This window comes from Mytilus edulis, chromosome 10, assembly GCF_963676685.1.
Source record: "Mytilus edulis chromosome 10, xbMytEdul2.2, whole genome shotgun sequence".
NCBI lineage: Eukaryota > Metazoa > Mollusca > Bivalvia > Mytilida > Mytilidae > Mytilus > Mytilus edulis.
The window spans coordinates 34477431-34490924 of record NC_092353.1 but is presented as its reverse complement, the minus strand read 5'-3'; the positions used below and the strand labels follow the sequence as shown (position 1 = coordinate 34490924).

General features: G+C 32.4%; 1 protein-coding gene across 2 annotated transcripts; it reads right to left on the bottom strand.

Annotated features, from left to right (window-relative positions):
• Positions 1-1537: 1537 nt before the first annotated feature.
• LOC139491001 (uncharacterized) lies at positions 1538-12627 on the bottom strand. 2 transcript variants are annotated; one of them, XM_071278243.1, is made up of 5 exons: positions 12443-12627; positions 7454-7567; positions 4947-5068; positions 2920-2982; positions 1538-2357 (listed from the first exon to the last, which is right to left on the bottom strand). In XM_071278243.1, the coding sequence occupies exons 1-5, from the start codon at positions 12520-12522 to the stop codon at positions 1957-1959; spliced, it is 780 nt and encodes a 259-aa protein (XP_071134344.1). In that variant the 5' UTR covers positions 12523-12627; the 3' UTR covers positions 1538-1956. The 2 variants fall into 2 exon arrangements, with proteins under 2 accessions (XP_071134344.1, XP_071134345.1); XM_071278244.1 differs by having other exon boundaries at positions 2920-2976; positions 12443-12626.
• Positions 12628-13494: the final 867 nt, after the last annotated feature.

The window sequence follows — 13494 nt, the reverse complement described above, 5'->3', positions numbered from 1 at the left end:
TGATTGTTATGTGTGTCTGTCTTTCATTCTTACAACTACTTCGAATTAAAAATAAATTCCAAATACAATATCATAACAGATTGGTGAGTGATGTGCCGAATATTTAGAACTATTGTTCGTATTTATAGAAATACTTTGTTCGAAGTGAATGGTATTCTAATATTTTAACTGCCGTCATAATAATTCCGTACTGGAAAGGAACTGCACAAAAAATAAAAGATGAAGTATAATTCATAACGCTTCATGTTGGCTATATTTATTTTGTTGATAGTGGATGAGTAAATACCTATTTTGTTCATATACAACTGTATAGGTATTTTTGTGCCTTTGGTCACCAACGAACTTAATCTTTTTTATGAAAATATATAGATAATAGTCTGATAAGTTCTGCAATATGTGTAGTCAGGCAACGAACGAAGGCAATCAGGAAGTTGAGATACAAGGTTATCAGGGTTAACCTATTTATAAGTATGCACCTCGGATGGATTATTTTTAACGTACGTAGGTATACAAACAGACGTTTGGAAATCTTGATAATATTGACAGTTTCAAAATAATTGAACTTATAAAATAATATGTAATAAATATAAAGAATAACAGGAATATACATAGAATATTGAATACTACAACTGTAACCACCATCTACTATTCACCCAACTACTTCCTAAAAGAAATACGTACTGACAAAGATAAAAAAAAATAACGCCACGATAGCATGACCTGGAACAAGCTGAAGTCTTATCTACATGTTTTTTTTTGTCATTAGGTTTTATTGGCTTTGAACAAACTGCCAGTAACTGATGGTACTCTCAGATCTGTAACTAGAGTCTTTTTGTTTTTGTGATGTTTAAATACCCGTCCGCGTCCAATCTGTATTGTTGGTAGATCTGCCTGTATTTGAATCCATCTGATTATTTAAGCTTATAATTTTCAACTGATTACAGTTTATTCGTATGTTGTACTGCTGTTACAATGCTGTCGCATGTAAGGGGAGTATTGTGCTCACAAACATGCCCCCCCCCCCCCCCCCCCACACACACATATACATTATGTGTGTGTCTGTCCTTAGTAAAGGGCCTATATTTCAGTGGTTGTCTTTGGTTCATGATTATCATATTTCTTTTTCGTTAACTGTTTTGTTGTTATTTGGTCGTTAGTTTTCTCAAATGAATTGTTTAATATTATCCATGTGGGTGCCTTTTAAATCCGACCACCATACGGTATAGGATTTTCTCATTGTTAAAGGTCGTATGGTTGCCTATATTTGCTTACATACACCTCATTTGAACTTTGGTGGATTGTTATCGCATTGGCAATCATGCTACAACTCCTAAGTTTATATCAACATATTAAAACTCAAATTGGTGTACTTATATAACAAAGAAGGATTCGGCTACAAAATAAACACAGAATGGAAAATTTTGTCTTGTTCATAAGAAAACGTAGGTGAAAAAACTGTCAAAATAGGTACAATTTGGGTACCGTCACGTTAGTCGCTAAAATGTGGACGACTAGGCAATAACTTTTAACTACAATGAAAGATTTTATTAATTTGGTTTTATTTAATTCAATTTATAAGAAATACTGATATTGATTTGTTGTTTCTAAATAGTATGTACATGTATTTAAGCTCGTACTACCTGTAAAACAAACCGTCAGAATTCACATATTTAGGCGCCAAAAAAAAACGGTTTGGGAATATAAATTTAGTAATGTAAAAATTTAGACTCCTGCATTTATTAAAACATAAATGGATGAGGTATAAGTAAGTTTGATATTTACATTTTTTCAACGAATCATATAAACGAATTATTGTTTAAAATCACCATTGTTCGTGGAAATTTACGGTTTCTTGGATCTGTATAATGGTATTTAAACGTGTATGCCAATGAGTCAATAAGGTCACACAGTCAAGTTCCTGCTATATGCTGCATAAGGAATTATGACGTGAAAATGTTATTCGGAGATGGATTTAGGGTTATTTTGAGCAGGTTCTGGTAAATGTCCCAAAGTGTAAATGCGTCTATTGCTATTAAGTTCGTTGTTAACATTTCTCTGTTCAGAAATTGAAACTGGTAGTTGACTGTCCCCTGTCGCTTGATCATTGTCCTCATAGCTTGGTGGATTGTCATGTAGGGTATACTCTGGTAGTTTCGAATTTTCTACAACATCATACGGTGGTGGTTCATTGTTATACACTGTAAATATTGAAGAATTGTAATTTTGCATATTGGTCGCACTTCCTCGAATGTTCCTTTGCAATCGACCACGTAAATTTCGGCGGGCTTTACATACTCTAAACATGGCGAATGCCATAATAGCAAGGACAATGAATAATAAACCAACAACAGTGGCACCTGGAATAAAAAATGAACACGATTTATAATATTAATATAATAAACCAATATCAGTGAATTATGTAATCAAATATAGACACCATTCCTTTTAGATAGCAAATTATGTAAGTTTTTTACAAGTGGAGGTTTGAAAAAAAGGTTTTTCATTTCCATAAACAGCTCTTGTGGCGTTTTTATTCAAGATTACATTTTAACGATTTATAAGTGTTCTTGTTTTAATATGAATTTTTACATTATTACATGTTAAAATTGATGGTCCTATACATACTTTTAATATATATATTTAATGTTTTCGTTATTTTGCAGAATGTGGTAATATTGGCGGATTGTGGATACATACTTTCTGTTTTATTTATTCACATTTTTTAAACTCGAGACGATTTAGAGCTTGACATTTCAACAAGTCATTTTATTTTTATAGTAGAAATCTGTACTTGTAGTATGCTGACCTCTAAATGCCCTTTGCGATTTGCGTCGTGTAGTTGTGTTTCGTGGACGTACATGTATATCGAAATCTCCTTATATATTCATTGTGTTTTTTATTATAAAAAAAACAACATACTTATAACAGTTGAAACGCTAGTCCGATCAACTCCCACGTGCACTTCGGGCATAGAACCTGAAACTAAAATAATATAGAACAGTCAGTCCCTATGTTGTGCTTTTACATCTTTTTATCGTGTCAGGGAAGGGTTGTGCGCTGACAAATATCCTCAACCCCGCCACATTCTCCATGTGCCTATTTTAAGTCAGCAGCCTGTAGTTCAGTGGTTTCGTCTGTTTATGTATGTCATATGTGGACGTTTAACTGTGTATACGGTGTATATATCTCCCAATTGATACGATATTCCCGTGCTTGTATTTCCTATCATGATTTTCTTGATAGAGGGTTGCTGCTCACAAGGAAGCTATTAAACCAAGAGTTCCAAATGGTGAAGATGAAATCATTACTTCGTAAATTTTACAGACGCCATCACGAGTTGGTTGACCGTTATGGAATAACCGGTTCACAAATGATATCGGATATGTTCTTTACGTCGTAACTACAATCCCCTTCCCTTTCATGAATGTGACCTACCGAATTAGACTATTTACAAGATTTGTTATCACATAAGCAACACGACGGGTGCCACATGTGGAGCAGGTTCTGCTTACCCTTCCGGAGCATCTGAGATCACCCCTAGTTTTTGGTGGGGTTCGTGTTGTTTTTTCTTTAGTTTTCTATGTAGTGTCATGTGTACTATTGTTTGTCTGGTTGTCTTTTTCATTTTTAGCCATGGCGTTGTCAGATTATTTTCGATTAATGAGTTTGACTGTCCCTCTGGTATCTTTCGTCCCTCCTAAAGTGTAAATAAACAAAAAGAGTTTGAATTGAATTGAGTTGAAAACAACATTGAGATAAAATGCTAATACTAAAAAAAATAATGAATTAGATTCATTTGTAAAATATGCCTATTAATTTTTTTATCAGTAAAATAAAACCATACTTATTTTAAAAATATCATTGTTATTCACATATGCACATGCATTCACGTTACTACAATCATAGTCGATACTATGTTTTGTCATAGCATAAGGTCAAATTTTCTCTGAATGGTAATAACGTCTTTATACTAAACTAATTGAATGTTGGACGTGTAATTTAGTCTTCGATACATGGCTTTATTTTTTAGTTGTTACTGGCTTTAAACTAGTTAATAGTAACTGTGAATACGCTCAGATCTGTACTCCGTGTCTTTCTATTTATGGATGTATAATTAGCCTACCACGTCCGGTCTGTGTTTATGGTGGATTTTTTTTTCTGTTTACATCTTAACCCCTTTTCAAATGGTTATTATAGTTAGTTCTTATGTTGTAAGTTATACCAATATTTCAGGATCCGTCACATTATATAGGTGCCTGTTTCAAGTCAGTAGTCTGCTGTACAGTGGTTTTCTTTCGTTCATGTCGGTCAGAAATAGTTTTGTTGTGAATTAGACCGTTAGTTTTCTCAATTGAAATGATTCATCATTGTCATATCAGGGCTTATGCGGGCATACGTTTTTTTCTCTTTTCATTGTTGAAGACCGCAAGGTTGCATATACTTGCTTATGACAAGCCCAGTAGTCAGCACTTTTTGTGCTGACATGAATTATCATTGATATTGTTATATCTATAAATTAACTGTTTACAAAAATTTAATATTGATTTTTTTGAAATACTAAGGCTTTTCTACCTCAGGCATAGATTACCTTAGCTGTATTTGGCAACACTTTTAGGAATTTTGGATCTCAATGCTCTACAACTTCGTACTTTATTTGGCTTTTTTTTTATTTATTTATTTTTTTTATTTATTTTTTTTATTTATTTTTTTTTAACTTTTTTGGATTCGAGCGTCACTGGTGAGTCTTTTCTAGACGAAACGCGCGTCTGGCGTATTTATAAAATTTAGTCCTGGTACCTATGATGAGTTTATTTACATTGATTTCATTTGAACCCTATAGTGGAGATTTGTCTCATTGGCAATTATACAAAATTTTCTTATGTTTAATAAATAATATTGATTTTTTTTAATAAAAAAATTAGTTTGATAAAATATGTAATACATACGTAAATTCACTGTACAGCGATGCTCCGAGTCCTCTTTCCAGTCGTCACAGCACTGTGGTGTACATATTGATCGATATGGGAAACAAAATGTCCTATTAACCTTGCAAAACATCTGACCTTTTCTATATATGAATAATAAGATAATAAAACATTTTATAATTTAAACTTAAAATTTTAATCGTGATTGTTTTCCCCGATACAATGTACAAAAATGCTTATTTTCAGACAAAAAGTGAATTTTATACATGTAGTTCACATTTAACAAAATGTCTTTGTACCATGTTCTCGTACCGTTTTGGAATGACAATTTTGTCGGAATGTTGGCCTATTTTTTTATGCCTTTATATAAATATCATTTAGTTTTTTCTCGTACAACTGCTTACCTAAACGGAGAATCTCAGTTTAAACCGCTATTTATGGGAATCTTGTTTTTAGGACTGTTTCTTTTTTTTGTGCCTTTTCGTATGTTTTATTACTCCTTGTTATCTGTTCCTACTTTATATTTTCATATAAAGTTCCACCACGTGCTGTTTAATGCTTTTTGTTTACTAACTTTAGATATAAACATGTTTTTTTAAATATGTGCTTTGATGACTCTGTGCCGTTTTCTTTCTACTCTATGGTCGGGATGTTGTCTCTTTGGCACATTCCCGTTTTCCATTCTCAGTTCTATCAATATGTACGGGGGGAAAAACTTGAACAAAGTTTATGTTTTTATGGCATTCGGGTCTTTGGTACAAAAATTATACAATTCTAGTTAATCAGTTATGTTGCATCTTAAAACAAATTTAAATTTCGAAAGATCATACGAGATTTTATGTTCAACGACCGACAGAAATTTAAAAGTCGATATTTGACATTTTAAATACAATATATTATTATAATTATAATAATAGATTTGAAAATAATTTTCTATATATGTTCTGGCTAATCATAGGAGCGCTTTTGATTTGTGAGACTGTTAACGCCTGGAAAATATGATCTTTTAACAAATCAAGACTTTTTGTCCTTATTATAAAATGAAAACAGTTAAGAAAAATTCTTTGATTTTATTGAGATATATGATACACATATGTAATATGATATCATACCCTTTATAGCAATATTATAAACAACAACTTGTATACACTCGTTATTTTATCGACGATTTTCGTATTCTCTGTTAGAATCGTTTGTGGTTAAAAAATCATTTCTTTTATCATCAAAAAGTTATTATATTTCAAAGCTTAATGACAACTGTGATATGGTTTGTTATTTCAATTATCTTGGCTTTCAAACTTATATCAATGTACACAGTCAGGATCCTACCTCGTCAAAATTATCTCCCCATTACGCCAGTTCATTTTCACAATCGTAAAAATGGAAGCCATTGTAGCGATGACGCGCTGCCAATTTTGCTCTTGGAAACCGATAAATTTATCCACATTGCACCAATACGATCCTTATATGTCAGTTATATTTTAAAAGACAAATGTATCAACTAGCTAATGAGCATCAGTTAATGATATTGTCTGCAATGATTCAACTTAAAACTATTGTCTGATCGGTTGTTAGGTGGAATTTTCGAAAAATCATAAACATTTAAAAAAAAATCTAATTAAATATTTCGAAGAAGGGCAGACTAGATTTTTTTAGTGGTTGAAGACTATAAACCCTAGTTATCACACACAAAAAATTAGAATTTTTCGAAGATATGCATTTTCATCATCCAACTTGTAAGACTGTCGTCAAGTACTTTCAGTAAAAAAATAGCTATTCGAACACACCTTCCCTGTTTTTGTGACTCATTAGATAGGTATTTCACTTGACCCATATATTTCATCTTTTAGTACTCAGTCTGTTATTTTTTTGTGTTATAAAGTCAACCTGTAGCTTTAATATATAAAAATGATAGAATCTGAAGCGAGACGATGTATGAAATATTCTTACTTTGAACGATATCAAGACAAAATACTCAACTCAAACACGCCTAACATAAAAAGGTGCACTCGATTTTCTCTTTTCGATACAATTGTTACCTATTTTTTGGAATTTTTTCTTCAGTCACATAATGGAAGGGCAGACACGAAAATTACTGAACTAATAGATTGATATCTTTTACGTCCGTGGTAATTTTTTCCAAAAAATCGGAGGTTATGCATTTTTGTCATCCAACTTGAAAGATACCCATGTCGTCGACTTGATATCTAATTGTTCTGCTTAACTATGTACTAGATAAATTGAAAACTTATGCAAATGGTGTTTTTGAAATAAAATACCTCGTAATTGAGAAGAAAATTGCAGTTTTGTTTGTTTCTATTAACTTTTTGAAAATTTGTCACTATAGTAAACAATACAGTAAACATGTATCGCCTTCTCTAATAGAGAGCTTCGATTCTTTTGTTCTATTTCAACCTGGTTTCCGACTGTACAGGTTTTTATTGTATATGTTTATCCGGATTAGATACAGTGACAATGCTATAAATTTTCGTGTTATACACATCAGTATGAAGGAATAAGTCACTTACCCGCAAACAAATGAATTTTGTGTCAATAAGTAGCATCTTCTACCTCCGGGAATGATCTTATCACAGCGGTTGTTATCATCGGAGTTCTTGTCACTACAACTTATTGAATTAACCCTGAAAAAAAATCAAAACCAAACATAAAGGTGCGTTTGATGCGCTATCCGGCATTATTTTCACCAGGAACAATCTCAACCAGAAGAGTTTAAAAGGATTTTTAGGCCAATGCTTTTTTCTCCAAATTTACTTAGATCGTAGATATTTGTGAAAAAAATCATGTATGACATTTAAATCTTAATATAATTTTTTTATCATTTCAGGTTATTTTTCATGACTCCATTTTTAACTTCTTTGGAAATTTCCCGTACATGTTGTATGTTTTTGCATTCCTTTCGGTATACATAATGAAGAGATATGGTATGATTATCAATCAGACAATAGGACAAAAATACGAACCATTCGAGGTCACCATATGATTCTCAATAATGAGAAAAAAAATTGCAGTATATAAAGTACAAAAGGTATACTTGTACATATATGACAACATTTCAAATAAATACATTGTAAATGGAGACCAATAGCCTGATTTATTACAACAATGAATGGGCGAAATGTCAAATTGAAACTAAGAAATATCCAGATTGAACTGAGTAACGTCAACTTAGAATTGCAAATTGTCCTCTAGTTTGAAGAAATTTTTATTAACAGAATGTCCCAACCGGTAATTCAATCATTTGACTTCAGTTAAAATTAATTGATTATAAGAACATTTTCAAAAATATTTGTTGTGTCTTAGATAATGACAAAGTTCATCATTAAAACACAGAAAGTCAACTAAAACGGGAGACGGATTTATATAAGTTTTCCTTGTTACCGAATCCCTGTATTTATATTGTAAAATTATATTTTGTGCACTTTTTGAAATAAAATATTTTTTGAAATAAAATATTGTTTAAACTAACTAAAACCACGACGAAAAGCACAAATTGGACCAAATTGGACAACATCGGATACTATGTGTATCGTCGAAACCTAAAAGACAATATCACGAACAAGCAAACATAAAAAAAGATGGCCGTGTGTAACTCAGAAACATGTTTTCATAACAGAGGACCAACGTGCATGGTGACAATTCAATGTATTACAAGCTAAGTTCGTTCATGACAAAAATATAGTACAAAGTGTCTGCATTGTTTATTTTCATTGTTTATATGTAAACTGTATATCATGTATAATGTTTTAAGCCATTGGCCCATTTGGGCGTAAAGTGCTTTTCAATAAAGTATTTAGTATTAAAAGGTAAAAGAAAGTCCGTTGAATGGTTGAATATTAAACTTTATATCAATCTAGAGTTCATTTCTTTCTAACATAAACGACACAAATGGTTCAGCGAGCACACGTTTAGATCATTTGTTTCTAACATATGTTTGCTAAGTTTGGATAAAATTTGACAAACTGTACACTCGCTAAAAATGCGTCTACAGTTTGTCGTTCGTCGATTGTTAGTACAAACGGTGCATTTCTTTCTAACTTTAACATTGAATCAATTCATCTATTCATTTTTTCCCACTTAAAAAAGATAGAATCTGATGAAAGAAAAAGCTACAACTATAATCCTAATTGTCAGAACTTAAAACAATGCCAACCATTGCTAAAATTTATGAATATTTAATATATGCCCTCCTTTCTTTCAGAGCTGCTATTTTACATTCATCTGATGACAGCGAAGAAGTTGAACTGATAATAAAATTATATATGCACAGAAGTCCGCATAAACAAGTTTGTTTACATTTTTGACTGTTCAAACAGGGTCAGTCAACACTGATTTAACGATGCATTTGTTTCTACTTTTGTAACGTTTAAACAAACTATAACAAACGGCACACAACGTTTACAATGCCACTGCTGGTGGACGTTTCGTACCCGAGGGTATCACCAGCCCAGTAGTCAACACTTCGGTGAAGTATGAATATCAATAATGTGGTCATTTTTACAAATTTCCTGTTTATAAAACTTTGAATTTTTCGAAAAAACTAAGGATTTTCTTATTCCAGGCATAGATTACCTTAGACGTATTTGGCACAACTTTTTGGAATTTTGGATTTTAAATGCTCTTCAACTTTGTTCTTGTTTGGCTTTCTAAATATTTCGATATGAGCGTCACTGATGAGTCTTATGTAGACGAAACGCGCGTCTAGCGTACTAAATTATAATCCTGGTACCTTTGATAACTATTTACAAAACTTTGGTAAGAAAGAAATGCACCCCTAATGTCATATCGTTTGTCACACCACATGTAGTATTAAGTGTACGCTCTGTATGGATATTTCGTGCAAAATACGTAATGTTTAGTAAAAGTGAAAGACAAAAGTTACAAATACAGAATTTATTTTTTCTCAAGTATTAACATTCATCACGATGATAGTTTATGATAATGTTGTGTATAAAGAATGTGCAAATTTAACTTTGACCTTGACGAAATTCATATCAAAACATTTTTTTTAAGATAACTTAAATCAATATATTATCTTAACCTAAACGAAACATTTTAATAATATCAAGGCAGTTATGATAACAACATCTAGGCCAATTGGTCCCTGGTGGATCGTTGTCTCATTGGTTATCATTTGGTATTGTAAAGGGGTACGTGTATCCAGAGCCCATCACGTACGTTCTCTAGGATATAAATTCAAAGCTAGAAGTGACTTTAAACATTTTATTTAACCTTTTAGACTTTAAGTGCTTATCTAAATGAACTTTTTCGTTAATTTTTGTACATAAATTAGACCGTTACGTTTAGATTGTTTTACAATTGTCATTTCGGGGTCTTTTATAGATGACTATGCGTTATAGCCTCCGCTCATTGTTGAAGGACATATGGTGACCTATAGTTGTGAATTGCTCTGGTCTCTTGTGGATAGTTGTCGCATTGGCACTCATACCACATCTTTTTTATATTTCTTGTTATACTTTAATTTTCTATAGATATAAAGTTCCATTTTCTTCATATTTGAACAGTACTGTGATGATATTTGAAGCGCAATTTCTCAATTAGATTTCTTTAAAGGGAAAAACCATGATATTTTATTCATTGTTCCTTTGGTGAGTTCTCCATCCTTTAACTAAATCCATGAATAACTATTATTCATGAATGCAGATGTACGCATACACAACTGTTACATGCACTTTATGCATGAATATGAACGTAAAGCAAAATATAAAAAAGAGCATTGGGGACATCAAGTTGTTTCGTTTTTCTGGCACTTTACTGGTGTATTGTTAGATATAGTAATTTAAAAGATGATGTGATATGAGTGCCAATGCGACAACTCTCCATTCAAGTCATTATTTGTAAAAGCAAAGCATTATAGGTCAAATTACTGTCTTCAACACGGAGCGTTGGCTCACACCGAACAGCAAGCTATAAAGGGCAATAAAAATTACAAGTGTAAAACAATTCAAACGGGAACCCGATATAGTTTAACCATATTTTATTGTTCATAATGACAAATGGGCAAGACTTAGTAACGTCTTCTTCGAAATTGAAAGTCATCGAGGATACACAAGCTCAGCAGTCAGTGTGCATTTGAACTATCACAAAACATAACATACTTTTTGTAAACTGTTTTTAGTATATTTTATTTTAGAAACTATAAGGTTCCAACTTTCAGTGAAATGTTGACCTTTTATGAATGTTCATAGATAGATATAGGAAGATGTGGTATGAGTTCCAATGGGACAACTCTCCATCCAAGTCATAATTTGTAAAAGTAAACCGTTATAACTGAAAGTTCGGTCTCCAACATAGAGCTTTGCTCACACCGAACAGCAAACAGACCCCAAAATGATTAGTGTAAAACCAATCAAACGGGAAAACCAACGGGCTTATCTATATAAAAAACGAGAAAGAAGAAACACTTATGAACCACATCATAAGTCTGCTTATGTATTCGTGTACTTATACCTCTTTGGCTTTCACATATTTGAGTTTCAGTTTCCTGGTGAAAATCTAGAAAAGCGCTTCTACATGACCACCACATTTATATCCAAGATTACTATATAGACTTTTCCCAGTTTTAACGTACATATATATATTTGCCGTCTAGCAAAATCAAACCTTTTTTATAACGACCCCTTATCAAGTCTGATACGAAAGAGAACTTGTTCAAATTTCTGATTTACATTACAGTGGCGGATCCAGGGGGGGGGGGGGGGGGGTTCCGGGGGTGCGCACCCCCCTTTATTTTTGCCGATCAATGCATTTGTATCGGGACATATGTTTTGCACCCCCCCCTTTGCCCTGGGTGCCCTGGGTTAGCACCCCCCCCCCTTTCGAAAATTCCTGCATCCGCCCCTGCATTAGCGGCCATCTAATTTTTATCATAAACATAAGAAGTACCCAATAGATAGAAATAAGAAGATATGGTATGTGTGCCGATGAAACAACTCTCCATCCCAAACACAATGTGTAAAAATTAACAATTATATAGGTCAAAGCACAGCCTTCAACATGGAGCCTTGAATAAGTAAACAATTATTATAGGTCAAAGAACGACTTACCTGTCTTTAAGAGAATAGACAAGTTCACGGAAAAAAGGTAAAATCAGAAAATACCAAACTCCAAAGAAAAATTAAAACGACAAGTCCTTTATTAAATTGCAAAATCAAAAGCTCAAAACATATCTGTTGTAGGAAATCAACGGTCCACATGCCTGACTTTGTACAGTCATTGCTTTATGTACAAATTGAGGATTAAAACCTGTTTTAAAGCTAGCTATAAATCTTTCACGTCTCACATTTAACACAAGACTTTAATTGATAAGACGCAATACACTAAACTATATGGTTCAGAGTACACATACCTTGAATTCTATTTCATTTGTTTTTGTCAAGCAGTACATTTGAGACAACCAACCGACGATTGTACTTGAAAAAAAGTTGAAAAGATGAAGTGAAATTTTATGTGAGAATTCTTGTTTTACGTGTACTTACCCTGAATATAACGTAAAAGAGCACAAAACTACCATTAAAATGTGTTTCCAGACATGATCTGAACTCGTAACTCCAATCATGTTCTCTCTATTAAGGTTTTTATAAATAATTACATAACGGTAAAAAATTAGGACTACAAACTATTCAAAATGGACGACTTTTCATAATAAACGAAGATAAAAATTCAACGGTAAATCTATTCAAATACATGTATATGTTACTATACAAATTCACGTGATAAGAAACGTTATTGGTGATAAGAACGTGTTATGAAGTATAATGTCAATACACAACTATACAATACGTAATTAAAGGTAATGAAAACTACGAAGTACGCAAAAATAACAAAAAGAAATATTAAAAGAAAGAAATGAAGAAAATATGAAAATTAATTAAAAAAAAAGATCAAAGCAAAATTTCGGAAAATAGCCGAATTTTTGTTTACGGTAAGTTAGATCAAGATATAATTGACCGCCAGTTCAACTACCTAGATGATCTGCATCTTACGATGTTTTGAAACGATTTTTCAGGTATATCCTTATAAAACATTACTTTCTATTCACGACGGTCTTCAAAATATAAAAGCATCGGGATAGGGTTTTTTAATTGTATGATAATGAAGAGGGGCGGAAGGACCTTATTCGTGAATTCGGGATTGACCCTTTTAATTCGACTGAATTCTGGAAAAGACAGTTACATCATTGGGAATTCTGGTTTTTATTATACTCCCTTACCCGTTTTGAATGATAAAATAAAGCACAGTCGACGAAATTCATTCGGAAACATAGATTATCGTTTTTTTCCAGAATTGACACAGTGACGACAGTGAGACCTTTAAATGATTAAGTTAACTAAGATCTATGCGGAACCCTACAACAACTGTCTATGAAATACATTCTTTCTAAAATTGACCAACAACTAAGGTTGTTTTTACATAGAAAAAAATGCCACAATATTTGACTTGATGTTTGGAAGAAATGCGAGAATGTGTGTTCATACTATTTTATGGTATTTTATTCTTGAAGTTAAAAATGTTCTGTCAACAAATATAG

Bases quoted from the DNA above. Each gene is read 5' to 3' on its own strand.
- LOC139491001 (XM_071278243.1), bottom strand. From the start codon at position 12,522: ATGATTGGAGTTACGAGTTCAGATCATGTCTGGAAACACATTTTAATG. The intron at 5,069-7,453 runs GTAAGTGACTTA...ATTCATATATAG, and splicing joins CAAAATTCATTTGTTTGCGG to AAAAGGTCAGATGTTTTGCA. The intron at 2,983-4,946 runs GTATGTATTACA...ATATTATTTTAG, and splicing joins TCGCTGTACAGTGAATTTAC to TTTCAGGTTCTATGCCCGAA.